This window comes from Pomacea canaliculata, linkage group LG1, assembly GCF_003073045.1.
Source record: "Pomacea canaliculata isolate SZHN2017 linkage group LG1, ASM307304v1, whole genome shotgun sequence".
Taxonomy (NCBI): domain Eukaryota; kingdom Metazoa; phylum Mollusca; class Gastropoda; order Architaenioglossa; family Ampullariidae; genus Pomacea; species Pomacea canaliculata.
The window spans coordinates 32,673,982-32,695,939 of record NC_037590.1 but is presented as its reverse complement, the minus strand read 5'-3'; the positions used below and the strand labels follow the sequence as shown (position 1 = coordinate 32,695,939).

Here is a 21,958-nt window from a genome sequence, read left to right as displayed (position 1 = left end):
CAGCCTACTTTATATATACAAACAACATATGGACATATGAGTTTTAGTTACTATGCAGCAAAATGGAACTCTCTCCCTTTTCATGTCACCTACACACTATTGAATCCTTTAAACGTGCTCTGAAAATGCACCTCTTCCGTAGGCATTACTCCGAACACCCTTTCCCATAAGACTAGTCCTTTTTCCCACCCTTCCCTGCTCGTCCTCCTTTTGCAATATCATGAATTTATCAATACCAGTTCTTGTTGGTTCTTCTTAGAGATTTTTGTATTGTTTTTATTCATCATTAGTATTGTTGTTTATTCTTTCATGGTTCATATGTTATTAATTTGTTTTCCTCTCTCTCTCTCGTATGCTGTCCATGTCTCATTCTTGCTCTTTGGCACTAAGAGCATGCTCCTTAGGAATGTGAATATGCACTTTACAAATTTTGCATTTATTATTATTATTCCCTTAAAAACCTTACAAATCTACAATTCTTTAAGAACTTTTTTTTAAAAAAAAAGAAGCAGCTGATCATACACTTTCTCCGGTCACACACACTATACAATAAAATCATACAATTTGCTGTACTGTATTATATCACTGTAGACAGTTCCCCACCCCCTTTCATTTATAATACAGTCGAGAAGGAAACCCACAAAATGTTTTATGAAAATTTGCTTAAATATATGTTCATACAAAAGATACTGAAATTACACTAGCATGTTTAACAAGAAAGTCACAGAAAACACCTGCTCTGACTCTCAACACTCCAGGAGTAAATGTAAAACTAAATATCCCTTTTGAGTGTAGTTCCTTTATATCAAATATGTTGGGAATGTTATTTTAATTTTAACATTTAAAATGACTCTTTATTGTCTTTGGCATTATGTATTGATTTATACATACGCCTATTCATCATGTCATCTTCAATTTAATGAAGAAAATATATTTCCATCACAAAATATTTTCATTTAAAACAATTTTTAACACATTTTCTTACCACATTGGGCACATTTTTATTTTATTGATAACATGTCTATATATTTATGTATTCGTGTATTGATGTAAAATGACAGTGAACGTGATTTTTGCTATCTGCATATATTTTGGATCCAGGTAGCTTATTTTCTTAGTAATATTTTTCTTCTTCAACTACATTTAAGTACCAGCTGTCAAAATCCATTTCCTCTAATAAAATATTCTTCAAATAAACCTAATTAGTTTAATTTATCACTGAAAAAACATGATTTGGGTACTTATTTAAACATCCCAGCACAGAAAAGAATTTTACAGCACCATGTCTAAGTATCCGAGCGGCCTAACAGTTAAAATGTCATGGGGCCTATTTTTTCATTATTACAGCCAGGTACTTTTATCATCATCTCATTCAGGCAAAGCTGACAACGCCTCCTGTTAGTCTGCGCTAACTATATAGACCTAAATTAAGTTAATGACTTTTTAAAACTGCTGTTCCTAACTCTATTGCCAGCATCCGTTCGTGGGTCACGACTGCTGCTCACTTGTTTTGGGGTTGGGTTTTTTTTCAACAAAAAAAAAAAACGTGTTTGTTGAAGTTCAGCGAAGCTTCACATTTAAAAGCCGATTCAGTCGCACAGCAACATGTTTTTCCGCTGCCATTATTTTGCATTTCATTCATCGCTCTTAACTGACAAAGATACATAAAATGTGAGGCTTCAGCCTGATTCCAAGACGCTTGAAGCTTGAACACTCTAGGCTTTTCCTGACCAAGCAAAACTGCCAGTGCCATGTCAATATGCCATATCTATTAACAACTTGAAGCCGTTGGGCGTTGCACAACCGACATGCAACCTATCAATATATTTTAAACTGCTAATCACACATATTTATCTTGTGCACATTTTTTCAATTAAATAAACGTGCAAGACGTACTCCGAAAGATGGGGACAAACCAATCTTTCATTTCAACGTTTTCGTAGAACTTGAAAGAGACAAACCAAAAAAAAAAAAAAAGAAAAAAGTTAAACTAATGTTCTTTTATTTACCGTATGTAAAAGTTAACATATCTTTTCCAGTTTTTTATTTGCTTTTTTTTTCAAAGAACTTCATCATTCAAGCGAATGGAAAGAATAACAGCATCTTACCCGATTTAACGTTGTTCTTACGTGCCATTTTCTTGACTGGCTACCGCCGGAAATAACTGCTGTTTACGTCGACGCTTTACGGAAACTGCCGACTTTACCCGAAGTTTCATCCACGGAGAATCTTGCCCCGCGAAACGACTGCGTTATAAAAGAGAAAATAGAAAATAATAACGATCGATGCACCCAGCAAATCGCAAATAAGATTTTCTCCTGCGATACCACGTTTAAGTAGAATTAAAGGTTTGACACTCACCATACGTTTTAAGTTCAATTTGAGTTCACAAAATCCATTTTTGTCTCTGAAAATCTTTCTGTCGCCGACAAAGACTAAAACACGTTTTCAGAAATTATTTTCATTGCAGACTCTTCCTATCGCGTGGGTACTATGTGAGCATAAAGGTTTCATGTTTGGTTTTATTATTATTATTATTCCAGCTTCACTGGAGAAACAACTGTTAATCTGCAGGTTATCTCAGGTAGGACAATTAATTACGATAAGGTGACCAGACGTCCCGCTTTAGGCCTCGTGTCCCTCCTGCTCATCGGGCGGGGACTCCCAGTGTCCCGCTTTGTGGCTTTCACCAGAAAGCACCACTACTTGGCAAAGTCAGAGGAATTGAAAGGTTCCCCCCACCTCCTTTTTCGGCGCTCTTTGAAAAGGCAGTGGCGTTTTTGAGTGTGCGTGCGTTTGTATGTGTGCTTGAAAGGGGTTTGGGATGTATTCAACCACTTAGCTTCTGTGTTCCACAGGGCCACAAATCATGGCGTCCAGCTTTGTCCCGACAGCTCATGTGGGATCGTGAGCTTGATACACGCGCACTTATTTACGACATCATCGCCGTCAGCAGGAAACGCAGATCATTTTCCCCATAAATCATTTGGGAACTATCAATAGATTTTTGTATGAGATTTAATAATTAACAGGAGCTGCTTACTAAATAAATATTTGAAGAACGTACAGTGATACCTCGGTTCTCGAACATAATTCGTTCCGGGAAGACGGTAGAGAACCAAATTGTTCGAGAACCGAAGCAATGAAACCCATAGGAAATAATGGAAACTGGATTAATTCGTTCCAAGCCCCAGAAAATGGCTATTTACTGGCCTAATTTGTATATAATATGTAGAAAAACATGAGTCTCCACAAGAAATAAGAAATAAAAGTGTATTTATTAAAACAAAACAAAAAAAACAAAAAAATGTACAGTACAGTACAGTACAGTACAGTAAATTGTGTTTCATTTACTGTACCTGTACCAAAGTTTTATGGCAGGAGGGAATGAATGTGGAGGGAGGAGGGAAGGGGGATGGTTATTGTTTTGAAGGGGAGTCCTCTTCAATAAAAACAGAGGGTAACTGCTCTTCGGGTGTTTCTGTTCTCTGTATCTTTTGCTGAGGAGAATCAGAATCTTGCTCTGCAGTTGCTTGTCTGATTTCTTTACGGAAGAATTTGTCAATTGTTTGCTGTTTTTTTTTTTCTCCTTTGCAAAATTTTGCGGAAAGTGGACATAACATTGTCATTAAAAATGTTAACTGCTGTATTTGCTACCACTTTATCAGGGGATGTTATTCAACAAAATTTGCGATTTCTGCCCATTTTGCACACATTTCATGACTCTCTCTCTCTGCACTCACACTGATGACGCAAGCAAGGCGCGCTGGGCCCAATGAACGCCATTCGGCTCAACTCGGCTCATCTCGGACGTTCGGCTGTTCGAGTTCCAAATATTTGTTCGGATTCCAAGACAAAATTTTCTCGAATTTCCTGGTCGAATACCGATTTGGTCGAAAGTCAAGGCGTTCGAGAACCGAGGTATCACTGTACGTGGTTGTGCTGCGATTTTTTGGTTGCCGGTGGTGTCATTGTCACAAATATCGAATTGCTGTATATATAGTCTCGAAAGATTAGAAAACAATTAAATTTGAGAAAATGAGGCTAGTATTAGTGACAGATCTAAGGTGACCTAAAAGCTCAATAACGTCTCTCACTCACTCTCTCCCTCTCTTTCTTTTTTACTTGGACCTTAGTCAAAATGCATTACTTGTCTTATTGTTTGTTTGTTTTTTAATTTGAAGTGGCCAGGCAAGTTATTCAGCTTATTTTTCGTGATACTCTTATCATTGAATAATTTTTTAAGAAAGTAAACTACACTTGAGCAGGAGTGCTGTAGTAATTACTCTATTATCCCATCTGGTTCAGCAGCTTTGTTGTTCTTTAATTTTCTCACTTTCTCTTCGATTCTTGAGGAGAGGTCCTATCTTGCTACAGCACCGCCTAGAGTTTGTCACATTGACAGGGTCGTGGGTACAGATCTTTCCTTGTGCACACCTGGCTTTTAAACTGTGCAACTCACCTGCAGAATCAATGTCATCTTGGTTTCTGACACGACGTCGAACACTAGCTACCACCACACACATTCACACTTATTTTCAGACAGGAGTAACACCCTCCTCCCCACCCCTCCTCACTTTTTCGAGGGATGCGGGTTTTCACTTTCGACACTTACTTAGATGACCGACAAAGAGAAATATGCTACACATGTTGACCATGGTGTTACTTTAGGTATACAACGTTCTTTTATATATTTTTTGTAAGGCTGACGCACGCACACACCCACACATAATATGCACGCACGTAAAAGTGAGTTTACACTCGCTATTAGTTATTATAAAAAAATTGGCTAGTAACTGTCCCTTTACATAATAAAGAAAGAAATTGAAAAACAAAAAGAAAGGGATGGCTTTTGTCAGTGAGCTGTAAAGTTTAATGTGAAATAAAAGAACAAAAATCTATCCAGAAATTTATTTTTAGAGTTATGTTATTTTTCTCAGGGGAAGGGAAGTTTGAAGGTGGGAGAAACGTTTCTGGTGAAGGGGAAATGCTGTAGACCGTCTCTCCCTCTAATGTTTTCATCTAAAATGACGGCATTGTCAAAGTTTGCTTTTCGTATATTACACAGAATAAAATAAACATTCATTAAAGATGCTCCAGAGCAAAATACACAAAGGACAGCCGACGAAAGGAGTAACACACACAGGTCACGTTTGGACAAACGTTGTGCTTTTGCTCAACCCTTAGCCAGAACTACACACACAAACACACTCTACCTTTTTGAAGTCATATACAGTATACTCCTAGGGGATTTTTGAATCAGTAATAAGGAAAAGGGAAAGTACATAGAAGAATAGATTTTTCTCTCCAGTGATCAAGCTCAAAAATCTTCCAGGTTATGAATTTTTAAAATATTTTATTTCCAGGTAATTTTATGCTCAAAACTAAAGTGAATAAAATGTTGATTAGGAAAGGTCAATGTAGTAAGCCGCTGACAATTAAGTACTTAGCACCTTAACAGTTATTTACATAAACATTGAAAAAAAATTGTCCTGGTGTCTTTTCAAGAAACTGGATGACTGCAGAATTTCATGATAAAATGTTCACAACATTTGTTGTTCATGTATTGTTAGTTGTAGAAGATGGCCAGCTGTTGGCCCAGCCTCCTAAAGATGAAAAGCATCAGCTCAGTCTCAAGAACATCTTGCTGGATTTTGATGGGATGGATTTTTAGGTGGTTTACAGTCCCAGACAACCTCAAGACAAGTTTTTGATGACCGATCGGATCCAAAAGAGCTGAGCTAATGGCAGTGCATGAAATTTCTTGAGAATGCATCTTCTGAATCAACCTTTCGCATTGTGATGAGACCTGCCATGTGCTGCCTCTTTCCGTATTGCATTGACACACCTGGCAGGAAGTCTTGCCTTTTTCGACTGTTGCTTTCACTGGTTTCCAAGCAGCTTCTCTTGCAACTTCGTCTGCAAAAGTTTCTCCGATTACATTGAATGGTGTGACATTTCTGAACTTTCTTGCCATGATGTGGCCTTTGTTGCTGATATGGCATTAAGGAACTACATGATGCTCAGTATTGTCCATAGGAATGGGAATCCCATGGGAATCCCATGGGAAACGTCCCATGGGATGGGATGGGACGGGACAGCACACACTTGTATTTCCCATGGTAGTCGATACTTGATATTGCAAAATAAATTTACTGTTATTTCATTCATCAAGGATTTAAATCTTTCCTCTGAATCATCTATTGTATGTGAAGTAGCAGGAATTATAGAACAAAAGCCGAAAAGTGGTTTTCAGTGTTGTCCATAGGATTGTTAATACCATGGGAATCCCATGGGAAACGTCCCGTGGGATGGAACGGGATGGGACAGGCATAAATTGCCATGGGACGGGATGGGATGGGATAGAAAAATATGTCCCATGGACAACCCTGATGATGCTACAGCATACTACTACATATTACTTTTTCATGTTGCCTGTTAAAGGCATGGAGTATATGTTTCAGCTTTCTTGCTTCATTCATAATCTGTGGCTGCTCACCACTTTTCTCAGCAAGCCAGTATACAGTTTTGTAGTTGTGCCACAGCATAAGTGAGAAAGCCTGTTGAAAAGGACTTTGTATGTAGAAATACTAGATGGGAATCAAAATATTTTTCTCATTTTTGCCTTTCCTAATGCAAATGCCAGATTATAGAAAAACTGCTAAAAATAGCCTTGTGATGGAATGAGGGGAAAGATAAATTGCAATGAATATTTTTTGGTCAGGCATTTTTGAAAAATTCTTTGTTGTAAATTAATATTAAAACCATGTGTTTCTGCTTGTATATAATAAATTGTTGAATCATGTCTATTTTTTGTCTGCTGGTATTTACCAAGTGCTTTGAAGGGCTGAAAGGTGTTTTTAGGGTGGGGCTTTGGAGGGCTGAGAGGGGCTTTGAAGGGCTATGGGGTGTTTTAAGGATGGGGCTTTGGAGGGCTGAGGGACTATGAAGGGCTGCGAGGTGTTTTTAGGGGAGGGGCCTTGGAGGGCTGAGTGACTATGAAGGGCTGCGAGATGTTTTTAGGGTGGGGCTATGGAGGGCTGAGGGACTATGGAAGGGCTGCGAGGTGTTTTTAGAGTGGGGCTTTGGAGGGCTGAGGGACTATGAAGGGCTGCGAGATGTTTTTAGGGTGGGGCTTTGGAGGGCTGAGAGATTATGAAGGGCTGTGAGGTGTTTTTAGGGTGAGGCTTTGAAGGGCTGAGGGTGTTTTTTCTCCCAAAACAGGCAAGGGGCCGATGAACTTTACGCTTCCATAATAGGGCGGGCTGGGAGTGTAACTTCCCTTAACGGCCCCATTTCTCATCCCGAAAGGTGCCCTTACGGGGCCGATGAACTCTTGCAGGCTGGGAAACCAACCGTCTCGTCGCAACAGCCGACAGCGATGGGATTGCAAGGAAGCGCCCGAAGACAGCGATGAGGATGACTACAGCGCCCCAGGAAAGTGACGTGTTGAGGGAAATACCGAGTGACTGACATTGCACAACCGGTGGCCGGATGTGATGCCATTTGAACAACATGAACAACAAATGTTAAGGTTAAGCAGTGACATTTCAGCCGAATCAGAGAGCTCTCTGGCCGAATTAAAATCATGAGATCTGATTTTCTTTTGCTTTTTTTGCATCTTTTACTTTTATTCTGTGTGTGTTTTCGCGTAAATGTTTATGTTGCTGTGGATTCCGTTCAACCGATTACGCTCTCCGCTCTCTCTCTCTACGTTAGATCTGATTCCTACTGCTCGTACTGCTTTCTTTTTTGCTAAAACTTTAAATTAAATTAATTAAATTTTAACTCACTTTATATTCTCACATGGCGGACCTCCACTATGCTGTATAGCCGTGAGTACCTTCTCGCACTCTCTCTTACTTCGGCGACCCTCCATTATGATACTTCCACCTTTCCAACTAATATCCTACCTCAAGACTCGACCAAAAAAAAAAAGCGAAAGAGAGGTAAGAGAGGAGGAGTTCAGTGCCGGCTGAGGAAATACGGTCTAAACGACAAATGTAAATCTCCACCACTACTACACCTAAGAACCAATCGAGGTACAAATGGTGGGAAAAAGAAAGGTGACCTAAAGCTGTAAAATTACCGAAATATTCAATACGGCCAACAATTCTGGAAAATACATTTTCCGGCATGCACCAATTATACGAAGTTCAAGTTTTTATATTAAGCCACGTTAATAATTGCCATACAAACATGCAATTAAAAAAAAAAACCCGCCATCTACCAGGACGGGGACATCAGAGGCGTCGTTGCCTGAAACATTATCCAGGTCATGAATGCAATAGAAGCAGATCTACATTGAACGCGGCTACACGATCTACGCCATCCACAGTCACTTGAGCAGGGGCGGTGGCTGAGAGCATACTTGATTGTTTTTGTTTTGTTTTTGCAAGTCAATATATTTTCCTGTTTGGTTTGCATATGACCCTAAAGTAGACTGTGGTTTCATGTACAAATGTATTACAATGAAACATTTTCCTTACCGGTAAGCTGAATGTGCTTTACAAAATTAATTTTTTAATTACTTTAATTATCCACGGACGTATATTTAGTTCGTGGCTTATCTGCAATCATTTGGAGTTTTTATTTTTTATTTTATTTATATTTTATTTTTCAGGTAGACAAAGCCCATACAAAGATTTATATTTCCATAGCGCAAAAGATCGAGATGCATGATTCTGTGGCCTGAATAAAATCCACATCAACATATAATTGTTGATTTTATTACGCCCTAAGTTTTTGTCACCATATTTTAATAATAATGATAATAAGGATGATGATAATAAAACATTTATATGGCGTCTTTTGCCAGACTCGTAACGCTTTACGTACAAAAGATCTCTAATTTTCAGATCTGTTTTATAGTTACCGTAGTTTTGGTCAACCATTCGCGTGATGAAAAAATGTGAATCATTAGACGCAGTTTCGCAGAAACCATCAACATAGTAACTGGTCGTATGTACAGTGGCAGGTCGCTGAGCAATAATGTGGGTTTTTTTAATATATACAAGAAATATAAGTATTGGAATATCATTGACCATTTGACGGAGATCCAGCCTACCATGACAATGTATCCTTAATCCTAACTGTTTCTATTAAATGTCTGTGTGAGTATGTATGCCTCCCCTTGTGAGCAAAAGAAAAATTTCTCGACAGACAATAAACTCTGATTTGATTTGATTTGGCTTTACTTGGTGTTGCCATAGACCACGACGTCATTGCTTTTCCTGGAGTAATGGCTCGTGCTGCAACTCTCATGGCAACCTCCAAAGATGTAAAATTACCGAAATATTCAATACGGCCAACAATTCTGGAAAATACATTTTCCGGTATGCACCAATTATACGAAGTTCAAGTTTTTATATTAAGATACTGTCACAAATGAGACGATGTCGGCCTTCGAATGCAGAGAGAGCAATAACAGCAGTCCTTCTGGTTCACAAACGACCGAGACTAAAAGACCAAAATTCATTCCCGATAAGGGTATCAAACTTTAGAAGAGTTTGCTACCTACCAACCAACCATATCGTAAGAGCGCGGCGACAAGCAGAAACCGACGTTCTGGCGCGGACTACGGTCCGGGACTTCGACGCGCAGAGGACTACGGTCCGGGACTTCGACGCGCAGAGGACCGGACAGCACAAGAGTGAAAGCACCATCTTTCTATATTTCTACTTTCTATATATATGTAGAAACATTTCAAGAAGAACTGAACTTTTAAAAATTCTTCAATTTATTTTTCAATGCAAACCCGAGAAAATTAAACATTTTTGCTTCTTTTACTTTTTTACTCTGTGTTTTCGCTTAAATGTTGTGTAACCGGACTGACCGACATCACTCGCACCCGACTCAGCCGACCTTGGAGTCCACAAAAGACCCTGCTTTACTTTCTAACTAAAGTGTGTTTTCAATCGATGCGTCGATTCCGAAATCTGTAAAATTACCGAAATATTCAATACGGCCAACAATTCTGGAAATACATTTTCCGGTATGCACCAATTATACGAAGTTCAAGTTTTTATATTAAGATACTGTCACAAATGAGACGATGTCGGCCTTCGAATGCAGAGAGAGCAATAACAGCAGTCCTTCTGGTTCAAACGACCGAGACTAAAAGACCAAAATTCATTCCCGATAAGGGTATCAAACTTTAGAAGAGTTTGCTACCTACCAACCAACCATATCGTAAGAGCGCGGCGACAAGCAGAAACCGACGTTCTGGCGCGACTACGGTCCGGGACTTCGACGCGCAGAGGACTACGGTCCGGGACTTCGACGCGCAGAGGACCGGACAGCACAAGAGTGAAAGCACCATCTTTCTATATTTCTACTTTCTATATATATGTAGAAACATTTCAAGAAGAACTGAACTTTTAAAAATTCTTCAATTTATTTTTCAATGCAAACCCGAGAAAATTAAACATTTTTGCTTCTTTTACTTTTTTACTCTGTGTTTTCGCTTAAATGTTGTGTAACCGGACTGACCGACATCACTCGCACCCGACTCAGCCGACCTTGGAGTCCACAAAAGACCCTGCTTTACTTTCTAACTAAAGTGTGTTTTCAATCGATGCGTCGATTCCGAAATCTGTAAAATTACCGAAATATTCAATACGGCCAACAATTCTGGAAAATACATTTTCCGGTATGCACCAATTATACGAAGTTCAAGTTTTTATATTAAGATACTGTCACAAATGAGACGATGTCGGCCTTCGAATGCAGAGAGAGCAATAACAGCAGTCCTTCTGGTTCACAAACGACCGAGACTAAAAGACCAAAATTCATTCCCGATAAGGGTATCAAACTTTAGAAGAGTTTGCTACCTACCAACCAACCATATCGTAAGAGCGCGGCGACAAGCAGAAACCGACGTTCTGGCGCGGACTACGGTCCGGGACTTCGACGCGCAGAGGACTACGGTCCGGGACTTCGACGCGCAGAGGACCGGACAGCACAAGAGTGAAAGCACCATCTTTCTATATTTCTACTTTCTATATATATGTAGAAACATTTCAAGAAGAACTGAACTTTTAAAAATTCTTCAATTTATTTTTCAATGCAAACCCGAGAAAATTAAACATTTTTGCTTCTTTTACTTTTTTACTCTGTGTTTTCGCTTAAATGTTGTGTAACCGGACTGACCGACATCACTCGCACCCGACTCAGCCGACCTTGGAGTCCACAAAAGACCCTGCTTTACTTTCTAACTAAAGTGTGTTTTCAATCGATGCGTCGATTCCGAAATCTGTAAAATTACCGAAATATTCAATACGGCCAACAATTCTGGAAAATACATTTTCCGGTATGCACCAATTATACGAAGTTCAAGTTTTTATATTAAGATACTGTCACAAATGAGACGATGTCGGCCTTCGAATGCAGAGAGAGCAATAACAGCAGTCCTTCTGGTTCACAAACGACCGAGACTAAAAGACCAAAATTCATTCCCGATAAGGGTATCAAACTTTAGAAGAGTTTGCTACCTACCAACCAACCATATCGTAAGAGCGCGGCGACAAGCAGAAACCGACGTTCTGGCGCGGACTACGGTCCGGGACTTCGACGCGCAGAGGACTACGGTCCGGGACTTCGACGCGCAGAGGACCGGACAGCACAAGAGTGAAAGCACCATCTTTCTATATTTCTACTTTCTATATATATGTAGAAACATTTCAAGAAGAACTGAACTTTTAAAAATTCTTCAATTTATTTTTCAATGCAAACCCGAGAAAATTAAACATTTTTGCTTCTTTTACTTTTTTACTCTGTGTTTTCGCTTAAATGTTGTGTAACCGGACTGACCGACATCACTCGCACCCGACTCAGCCGACCTTGGAGTCCACAAAAGACCCTGCTTTACTTTCTAACTAAAGTGTGTTTTCAATCGATGCGTCGATTCCGAAATCTGTAAAATTACCGAAATATTCAATACGGCCAACAATTCTGGAAAATACATTTTCCGGTATGCACCAATTATACGAAGTTCAAGTTTTTATATTAAGATACTGTCACAAATGAGACGATGTCGGCCTTCGAATGCAGAGAGAGCAATAACAGCAGTCCTTCTGGTTCACAAACGACCGAGACTAAAAGACCAAAATTCATTCCCGATAAGGGTATCAAACTTTAGAAGAGTTTGCTACCTACCAACCAACCATATCGTAAGAGCGCGGCGACAAGCAGAAACCGACGTTCTGGCGCGGACTACGGTCCGGGACTTCGACGCGCAGAGGACTACGGTCCGGGACTTCGACGCGCAGAGGACCGGACAGCACAAGAGTGAAAGCACCATCTTTCTATATTTCTACTTTCTATATATATGTAGAAACATTTCAAGAAGAACTGAACTTTTAAAAATTCTTCAATTTATTTTTCAATGCAAACCCGAGAAAATTAAACATTTTTGCTTCTTTTACTTTTTTACTCTGTGTTTTCGCTTAAATGTTGTGTAACCGGACTGACCGACATCACTCGCACCCGACTCAGCCGACCTTGGAGTCCACAAAAGACCCTGCTTTACTTTCTAACTAAAGTGTGTTTTCAATCGATGCGTCGATTCCGAAATCTGTAAAATTACCGAAATATTCAATACGGCCAACAATTCTGGAAAATACATTTTCCGGTATGCACCAATTATACGAAGTTCAAGTTTTTATATTAAGATACTGTCACAAATGAGACGATGTCGGCCTTCGAATGCAGAGAGAGCAATAACAGCAGTCCTTCTGGTTCACAAACGACCGAGACTAAAAGACCAAAATTCATTCCCGATAAGGGTATCAAACTTTAGAAGAGTTTGCTACCTACCAACCAACCATATCGTAAGAGCGCGGCGACAAGCAGAAACCGACGTTCTGGCGCGGACTACGGTCCGGGACTTCGACGCGCAGAGGACTACGGTCCGGGACTTCGACGCGCAGAGGACCGGACAGCACAAGAGTGAAAGCACCATCTTTCTATATTTCTACTTTCTATATATATGTAGAAACATTTCAAGAAGAACTGAACTTTTAAAAATTCTTCAATTTATTTTTCAATGCAAACCCGAGAAAATTAAACATTTTTGCTTCTTTTACTTTTTTACTCTGTGTTTTCGCTTAAATGTTGTGTAACCGGACTGACCGACATCACTCGCACCCGACTCAGCCGACCTTGGAGTCCACAAAAGACCCTGCTTTACTTTCTAACTAAAGTGTGTTTTCAATCGATGCGTCGATTCCGAAATCTGTAAAATTACCGAAATATTCAATACGGCCAACAATTCTGGAAAATACATTTTCCGGTATGCACCAATTATACGAAGTTCAAGTTTTTATATTAAGATACTGTCACAAATGAGACGATGTCGGCCTTCGAATGCAGAGAGAGCAATAACAGCAGTCCTTCTGGTTCACAAACGACCGAGACTAAAAGACCAAAATTCATTCCCGATAAGGGTATCAAACTTTAGAAGAGTTTGCTACCTACCAACCAACCATATCGTAAGAGCGCGGCGACAAGCAGAAACCGACGTTCTGGCGCGGACTACGGTCCGGGACTTCGACGCGCAGAGGACTACGGTCCGGGACTTCGACGCGCAGAGGACCGGACAGCACAAGAGTGAAAGCACCATCTTTCTATATTTCTACTTTCTATATATATGTAGAAACATTTCAAGAAGAACTGAACTTTTAAAATTCTTCAATTTATTTTTCAATGCAAACCCGAGAAAATTAAACATTTTTGCTTCTTTTACTTTTTTACTCTGTGTTTTCGCTTAAATGTTGTGTAACCGGACTGACCGACATCACTCGCACCCGACTCAGCCGACCTTGGAGTCCACAAAAGACCCTGCTTTACTTTCTAACTAAAGTGTGTTTTCAATCGATGCGTCGATTCCGAAATCTGTAAAATTACCGAAATATTCAATACGGCCAACAATTCTGGAAAATACATTTTCCGGTATGCACCAATTATACGAAGTTCAAGTTTTTATATTAAGATACTGTCACAAATGAGACGATGTCGGCCTTCGAATGCAGAGAGAGCAATAACAGCAGTCCTTCTGGTTCACAAACGACCGAGACTAAAAGACCAAAATTCATTCCCGATAAGGGTATCAAACTTTAGAAGAGTTTGCTACCTACCAACCAACCATATCGTAAGAGCGCGGCGACAAGCAGAAACCGACGTTCTGGCGCGGACTACGGTCCGGGACTTCGACGCGCAGAGGACTACGGTCCGGGACTTCGACGCGCAGAGGACCGGACAGCACAAGAGTGAAAGCACCATCTTTCTATATTTCTACTTTCTATATATATGTAGAAACATTTCAAGAAGAACTGAACTTTTAAAATTCTTCAATTTATTTTTCAATGCAAACCCGAGAAAATTAAACATTTTTGCTTCTTTTACTTTTTTACTCTGTGTTTTCGCTTAAATGTTGTGTAACCGGACTGACCGACATCACTCGCACCCGACTCAGCCGACCTTGGAGTCCACAAAAGACCCTGCTTTACTTTCTAACTAAAGTGTGTTTTCAATCGATGCGTCGATTCCGAAATCTGTAAAATTACCGAAATATTCAATACGGCCAACAATTCTGGAAAATACATTTTCCGGTATGCACCAATTATACGAAGTTCAAGTTTTTATATTAAGATACTGTCACAAATGAGACGATGTCGGCCTTCGAATGCAGAGAGAGCAATAACAGCAGTCCTTCTGGTTCACAAACGACCGAGACTAAAAGACCAAAATTCATTCCGATAAGGGTATCAAACTTTAGAAGAGTTTGCTACCTACCAACCAACCATATCGTAAGAGCGCGGCGACAAGCAGAAACCGACGTTCTGGCGCGGACTACGGTCCGGGACTTCGACGCGCAGAGGACTACGGTCCGGGACTTCGACGCGCAGAGGACCGGACAGCACAAGAGTGAAAGCACCATCTTTCTATATTTCTACTTTCTATATATATGTAGAAACATTTCAAGAAGAACTGAACTTTTAAAAATTCTTCAATTTATTTTTCAATGCAAACCCGAGAAAATTAAACATTTTTGCTTCTTTTACTTTTTTACTCTGTGTTTTCGCTTAAATGTTGTGTAACCGGACTGACCGACATCACTCGCACCCGACTCAGCCGACCTTGGAGTCCACAAAAGACCCTGCTTTACTTTCTAACTAAAGTGTGTTTTCAATCGATGCGTCGATTCCGAAATCTGTAAAATTACCGAAATATTCAATACGGCCAACAATTCTGGAAAATACATTTTCCGGTATGCACCAATTATACGAAGTTCAAGTTTTTATATTAAGATACTGTCACAAATGAGACGATGTCGGCCTTCGAATGCAGAGAGAGCAATAACAGCAGTCCTTCTGGTTCACAAACGACCGAGACTAAAAGACCAAAAATTCATTCCCGATAAGGGTATCAAACTTTAGAAGAGTTTGCTACCTACCAACCAACCATATCGTAAGAGCGCGGCGACAAGCAGAAACCGACGTTCTGGCGCGGACTACGGTCCGGGACTTCGACGCGCAGAGGACTACGGTCCGGGACTTCGACGCGCAGAGGACCGGACAGCACAAGAGTGAAAGCACCATCTTTCTATATTTCTACTTTCTATATATATGTAGAAACATTTCAAGAAGAACTGAACTTTTAAAAATTCTTCAATTTATTTTTCAATGCAAACCCGAGAAAATTAAACATTTTTGCTTCTTTTACTTTTTTACTCTGTGTTTTCGCTTAAATGTTGTGTAACCGGACTGACCGACATCACTCGCACCCGACTCAGCCGACCTTGGAGTCCACAAAAGACCCTGCTTTACTTTCTAACTAAAGTGTGTTTTCAATCGATGCGTCGATTCCGAAATCTGTAAAATTACCGAAATATTCAATACGGCCAACAATTCTGGAAAATACATTTTCCGGTATGCACCAATTATACGAAGTTCAAGTTTTTATATAAGATACTGTCACAAATGAGACGATGTCGGCCTTCGAATGCAGAGAGAGCAATAACAGCAGTCCTTCTGGTTCACAAACGACCGAGACTAAAAGACCAAAATTCATTCCCGATAAGGGTATCAAACTTTAGAAGAGTTTGCTACCTACCAACCAACCATATCGTAAGAGCGCGGCGACAAGCAGAAACCGACGTTCTGGCGCGGACTACGGTCCGGGACTTCGACGCGCAGAGGACTACGGTCCGGGACTTCGACGCGCAGAGGACCGGACAGCACAAGAGTGAAAGCACCATCTTTCTATATTTCTACTTTCTATATATATGTAGAAACATTTCAAGAAGAACTGAACTTTTAAAAATTCTTCAATTTATTTTTCAATGCAAACCCGAGAAAATTAAACATTTTTGCTTCTTTTACTTTTTTACTCTGTGTTTTCGCTTAAATGTTGTGTAACCGGACTGACCGACATCACTCGCACCCGACTCAGCCGACCTTGGAGTCCACAAAAGACCCTGCTTTACTTTCTAACTAAAGTGTGTTTTCAATCGATGCGTCGATTCCGAAATCTGTAAAATTACCGAAATATTCAATACGGCCAACAATTCTGGAAAATACATTTTCCGGTATGCACCAATTATACGAAGTTCAAGTTTTTATATTAAGATACTGTCACAAATGAGACGATGTCGGCCTTCGAATGCAGAGAGAGCAATAACAGCAGTCCTTCTGGTTCACAAACGACCGAGACTAAAAGACCAAAATTCATTCCCGATAAGGGTATCAAACTTTAGAAGAGTTTGCTACCTACCAACCAACCATATCGTAAGAGCGCGGCGACAAGCAGAAACCGACGTTCTGGCGCGGACTACGGTCCGGGACTTCCACGCGCAGAGGACTACGGTCCGGGACTTCGACGCGCGGACCGGACAGCACAAGAGTGAAAGCACCATCTTTCTATATTTCTACTTTCTATATATATGTAGAAACATTTCAAGAAGAACTGAACTTTTAAAAATTCTTCAATTTATTTTTCAATGCAAACCCGAGAAAATTAAACATTTTTGCTTCTTTTACTTTTTTACTCTGTGTTTTCGCTTAAATGTTGTGTAACCGGACTGACCGACATCACTCGCACCCGACTCAGCCGACCTTGGAGTCCACAAAAGACCCTGCTTTACTTTCTAACTAAAGTGTGTTTTCAATCGATGCGTCGATTCCGAAATCTGTAAAAATTACCGAAATATTCAATACGGCCAACAATTCTGGAAAATACATTTTCCGGTATGCACCAATTATACGAAGTTCAAGTTTTTATATTAAGATACTGTCACAAATGAGACGATGTCGGCCTTCGAATGCAGAGAGAGCAATAACAGCAGTCCTTCTGGTTCACAAACGACCGAGACTAAAAGACCAAAATTCATTCCCGATAAGGGTATCAAACTTTAGAAGAGTTTGCTACCTACCAACCAACCATATCGTAAGAGCGCGGCGACAAGCAGAAACCGACGTTCTGGCGCGGACTACGGTCCGGGACTTCGACGCGCAGAGGACTACGGTCCGGGACTTCGACGCGCAGAGGACCGGACAGCACAAGAGTGAAAGCACCATCTTTCTATATTTCTACTTTCTATATATATGTAAAACATTTCAAGAAGAACTGAACTTTTAAAAATTCTTCAATTTATTTTTCAATGCAAACCCGAGAAAATTAAACATTTTTGCTTCTTTTACTTTTTTACTCTGTGTGTTTTCGCTTAAATGTTGTGTAACCGGACTGACCGACATCACTCGCACCCGACTCAGCCGACCTTGGAGTCCACAAAAGACCCTGCTTTACTTTCTAACTAAAGTGTGTTTTCAATCGATGCGTCGATTCCGAAATCTGTAAAATTACCGAAATATTCAATACGGCCAACAATTCTGGAAAATACATTTTCCGGTATGCACCAATTATACGAAGTTCAAGTTTTTATATTAAGATACTGTCACAAATGAGACGATGTCGGCCTTCGAATGCAGAGAGAGCAATAACAGCAGTCCTTCTGGTTCACAAACGACCGAGACTAAAAGACCAAAATTCATTCCCGATAAGGGTATCAAACTTTAGAAGAGTTTGCTACCTACCAACCAACCATATCGTAAGAGCGCGGCGACAAGCAGAAACCGACGTTCTGGCGCGGACTACGGTCCGGGACTTCGACGCGCAGAGGACTACGGTCTGGAACAAGACGCAACGCGGACCGGACAGCACAAGAGTGAAAGCACCATCTTTCTATATTTCTACTTTCTATATATATGTAGAAACATTTCAAGAAGAACTGAACTTTTAAAAATTCTTCAATTTATTTTTCAATGCAAACCCGAGAAAATTAAACATTTTTGCTTCTTTTACTTTTTTACTCTGTGTTTTCGCTTAAATGTTGTGTAACCGGACTGACCGACATCACTCGCACCCGACTCAGCCGACCTTGGAGTCCACAAAAGACCCTGCTTTACTTTCTAACTAAAGTGTGTTTTCAATCGATGCGTCGATTCCGAAATCTGTAAAATTACCGAAATATTCAATACGGCCAACAATTCTGGAAAATACATTTTCCGGTATGCACCAATTATACGAAGTTCAAGTTTTTATATTAAGATACTGTCACAAATGAGACGATGTCGGCCTTCGAATGCAGAGAGAGCAATAACAGCAGTCCTTCTGGTTCACAAACGACCGAGACTAAAAGACCAAAATTCATTCCCGATAAGGGTATCAAACTTTAGAAGAGTTTGCTACCTACCAACCAACCATATCGTAAGAGCGCGGCGACAAGCAGAAACCGACGTTCTGGCGCGGACTACGGTCCGGGACTTCCACGCGCAGAGGACTACAGTCTGGAACAAGACGCAACGCGGACCGGACAGCACAAGAGTGAAAGCACCATCTTTCTATATTTCTACTTTCTATATATATGTAGAAACATTTCAAGAAGAACTGAACTTTTAAAAATTCTTCAATTTATTTTTCAATGCAAACCCGAGAAAATTAAACATTTTTGCTTCTTTTACTTTTTTACTCTGTGTTTTCGCTTAAATGTTGTGTAACCGGACTGACCGACATCACTCGCACCCGACTCAGCCGACCTTGGAGTCCACAAAAGACCCTGCTTTACTTTCTAACTAAAGTGTGTTTTCAATCGATGCGTCGATTCCGAAATCTGTAAAATTACCGAAATATTCAATACGGCCAACAATTCTGGAAAATACATTTTCCGGTATGCACCAATTATACGAAGTTCAAGTTTTTATATTAAGATACTGTCACAAATGAGACGATGTCGGCCTTCGAATGCAGAGAGAGCAATAACAGCAGTCCTTCTGGTTCACAAACGACCGAGACTAAAAGACCAAAATTCATTCCCGATAAGGGTATCAAACTTTAGAAGAGTTTGCTACCTACCAACCAACCATATCGTAAGAGCGCGGCGACAAGCAGAAACCGACGTTCTGGCGCGGACTACGGTCCGGGACTTCGACGCGCAGAGGACTACGGTCCGGGACTTCGACGCGCAGAGGACTACGGTCCGGGACTTCGACGCGCAGAGGACCGGACAGCACAAGAGTGAAAGCACCATCTTTCTATATTTCTACTTTCTATATATATGTAGAAACATTTCAAGAAGAACTGAACTTTTAAAAATTCTTCAATTTATTTTTCAATGCAAACCCGAGAAAATTAAACATTTTTGCTTCTTTTACTTTTTTACTCTGTGTGTTTTCGCTTAAATGTTGTGTAACCGGACTGACCGACATCACTCGCACCCGACTCAGCCGACCTTGGAGTCCACAAAAGACCCTGCTTTACTTTCTAACTAAGGTGTCTTTTCTCGTGTGTACAAGCAGAAACCGACCTTCTGGCGCGGACTACGGTCCGGGACTTCGACGCGCAAAGGACTACGGTCTGGAACAAGACGCAACGCGGACCGGACAGCACAAGAGTGAAAGCACCATCTTTCTATATTTCTACTTTCTATATATATGTAGAAACATTTCAAGAAGAACTGAACTTTTAAAAATTCTTCAATTTATTTTTCAATGCAAACCCGAGAAAATTAAACATTTTTGCTTCTTTTACTTTTTTACTCTGTGTGTTTTCGCTTAAATGTTGTGTAACCGGACTGACCGACATCACTCGCACCCGACTCAGCCGACCTTGGAGTCCACAAAAGACCCTGCTTTACTTTCTAACTAAAGTGTGTTTTTAATCGATGCGTCGATTCCGAAATCTGTAAAATTACCGAAATATTCAATACGGCCAACAATTCTGGAAAATACATTTTCCGGTATGCACCAATTATACGAAGTTCAAGTTTTTATATTAAGATACTGTCACAAATGAGACGATGTCGGCCTTCGAATGCAGAGAGAGCAATAACAGCAGTCCTTCTGGTTCACAAACGACCGAGACTAAAACACCGGATACGGGGTGTGAAACTTGAGAAGAGTTTGCTACCTACCAACCAACCGTATCGTAAGAAGAGCCGACAGCAGAGGACGGCTGCTGCAACGAGCCGCCAGCAGAGCTTTCCCTGGAGCCATGGCTCGTGCTGCAACTCTCATGGCAACCTCCAAAGATGTAAAATTACCGAAATATTCAATACGGCAAACAACTCTGGAAAATACATTTTCCGGCATGCACCAATTATACGAAGTTCAAGTTTTTATATTAAGCCACGTTAATAATTGCCATACAAACAGGCAATTAAAAAAAACCCCGCCATCTACCAGGACGGGGACATCAGAGGCGTCGTTGCCTGAAACATGATCCAGGTGATGAACGCATTGGAAGCAGATCTACATTGAACGCGGCTACACGATCTACGCCATCCACAGTCACTTGAGCAGGGGCGGTGGCTGAGAGCATACTTGATTGTTTTTGTTTTGTTTTTGCAAGTCAATATATTTTCCTGTTTGGTTTGCATGTGACCCTGAAGTAGACTGTGGTTTCATGTACAAATGTATTACAATGAAACATTTGTATTTGACTTCTAACCATCACAATTTCCCTTTGTGCACAGCAGCAGCCTGGGGATATTATATCTGAAGGGGACATTAATGCCACTGCTTACAAATAGTTTGGAAGTAACAGGCAAGAATTGAGGAACAAGTCCAAGGACAAAGCCATCTGAGGGTCAGTGACATAAGAAATCAAAGAAAATAACCGTGCATGTGCTTAATTTATCAATGTAAGCATGGCTTTATCATTCATGATGTGTTTATGAAGAAAGTTAACCCTGCCTATTACCCTGTTCTGGGTAATCTCTGCATGTTGTACACCTGTTTACAAGTGCAACTGCTTTGATGTGATATGATTCTAGTATTTCTACCTCTTATTAGTTTTCCTTTGTAATGCTGTTGAGGAGCACAGAGAAATGTTTCGAAGCTTGCTCCACATATGAATCAAGTTATGAAATGTAGGTGAACAAGGAATGACTCCAGCAGCAATCCCATGTTTCAGGTGAGAAATTTGATAGGCTGGAAGAGGAATCTGTGTGTAGAGAATTTAGGGGGGAAAGTGGCTGTTGTGAAATCTAATTAAAGCTTTTTTCGCAACAACTAGCCTTAAGACTTTGAAGACTCAAATTCTTTGTTGTAAATAAATGTTAAAACGATATGTTTAGTTTTGGCTTGCATATAATAAATTGTTTTGAAGATTGTAATGATTTCTTTTCTCTTTTTTTTTTTTTTTTTTGTTATGTATAATACATTGTTTTGACGATTGTAAGTATTTTTTTGGCCAGGTATTCACGACAACTAGCCTAAAGACTTTAAAGACTCAAATTCTTTGTTGTAAAAAAACGTTAAAACCATGTATATTTTTTGCTTGTATATGTATATGATATGTTTTGAAGACTGTAATGATTTGTTTCCTTTTTCCTTTTGGTCAGGTATTCGCGACAACTAGCCTGAAGACTGTAAAGACTCAAATTCTTTGTTGTAAACAAATG

At 40.2% G+C, this 21,958-nt stretch overlaps 1 protein-coding gene across 2 annotated transcripts in view; it reads right to left on the bottom strand.

The window, feature by feature from the left end:
* Window positions 1–21,958, bottom strand: part of LOC112553551 (spermatogenesis-associated serine-rich protein 2-like) — a 55,277-nt gene that overhangs the window by 13,885 nt on the left and 19,434 nt on the right. Inside the window, exon 2 of one of the 2 annotated variants that reach the window (XM_025220852.1) lies at window positions 2,109–2,246. The exons of the other annotated variant lie outside the window; for it this stretch is intronic. Coding sequence (XP_025076637.1) covers window positions 2,109–2,136 — 28 coding nt within the window. The 5' untranslated portion in view covers window positions 2,137–2,246. The remainder of the gene's footprint in view (window positions 1–2,108; window positions 2,247–21,958) is intronic. 2 annotated transcript variants of the gene reach the window in all.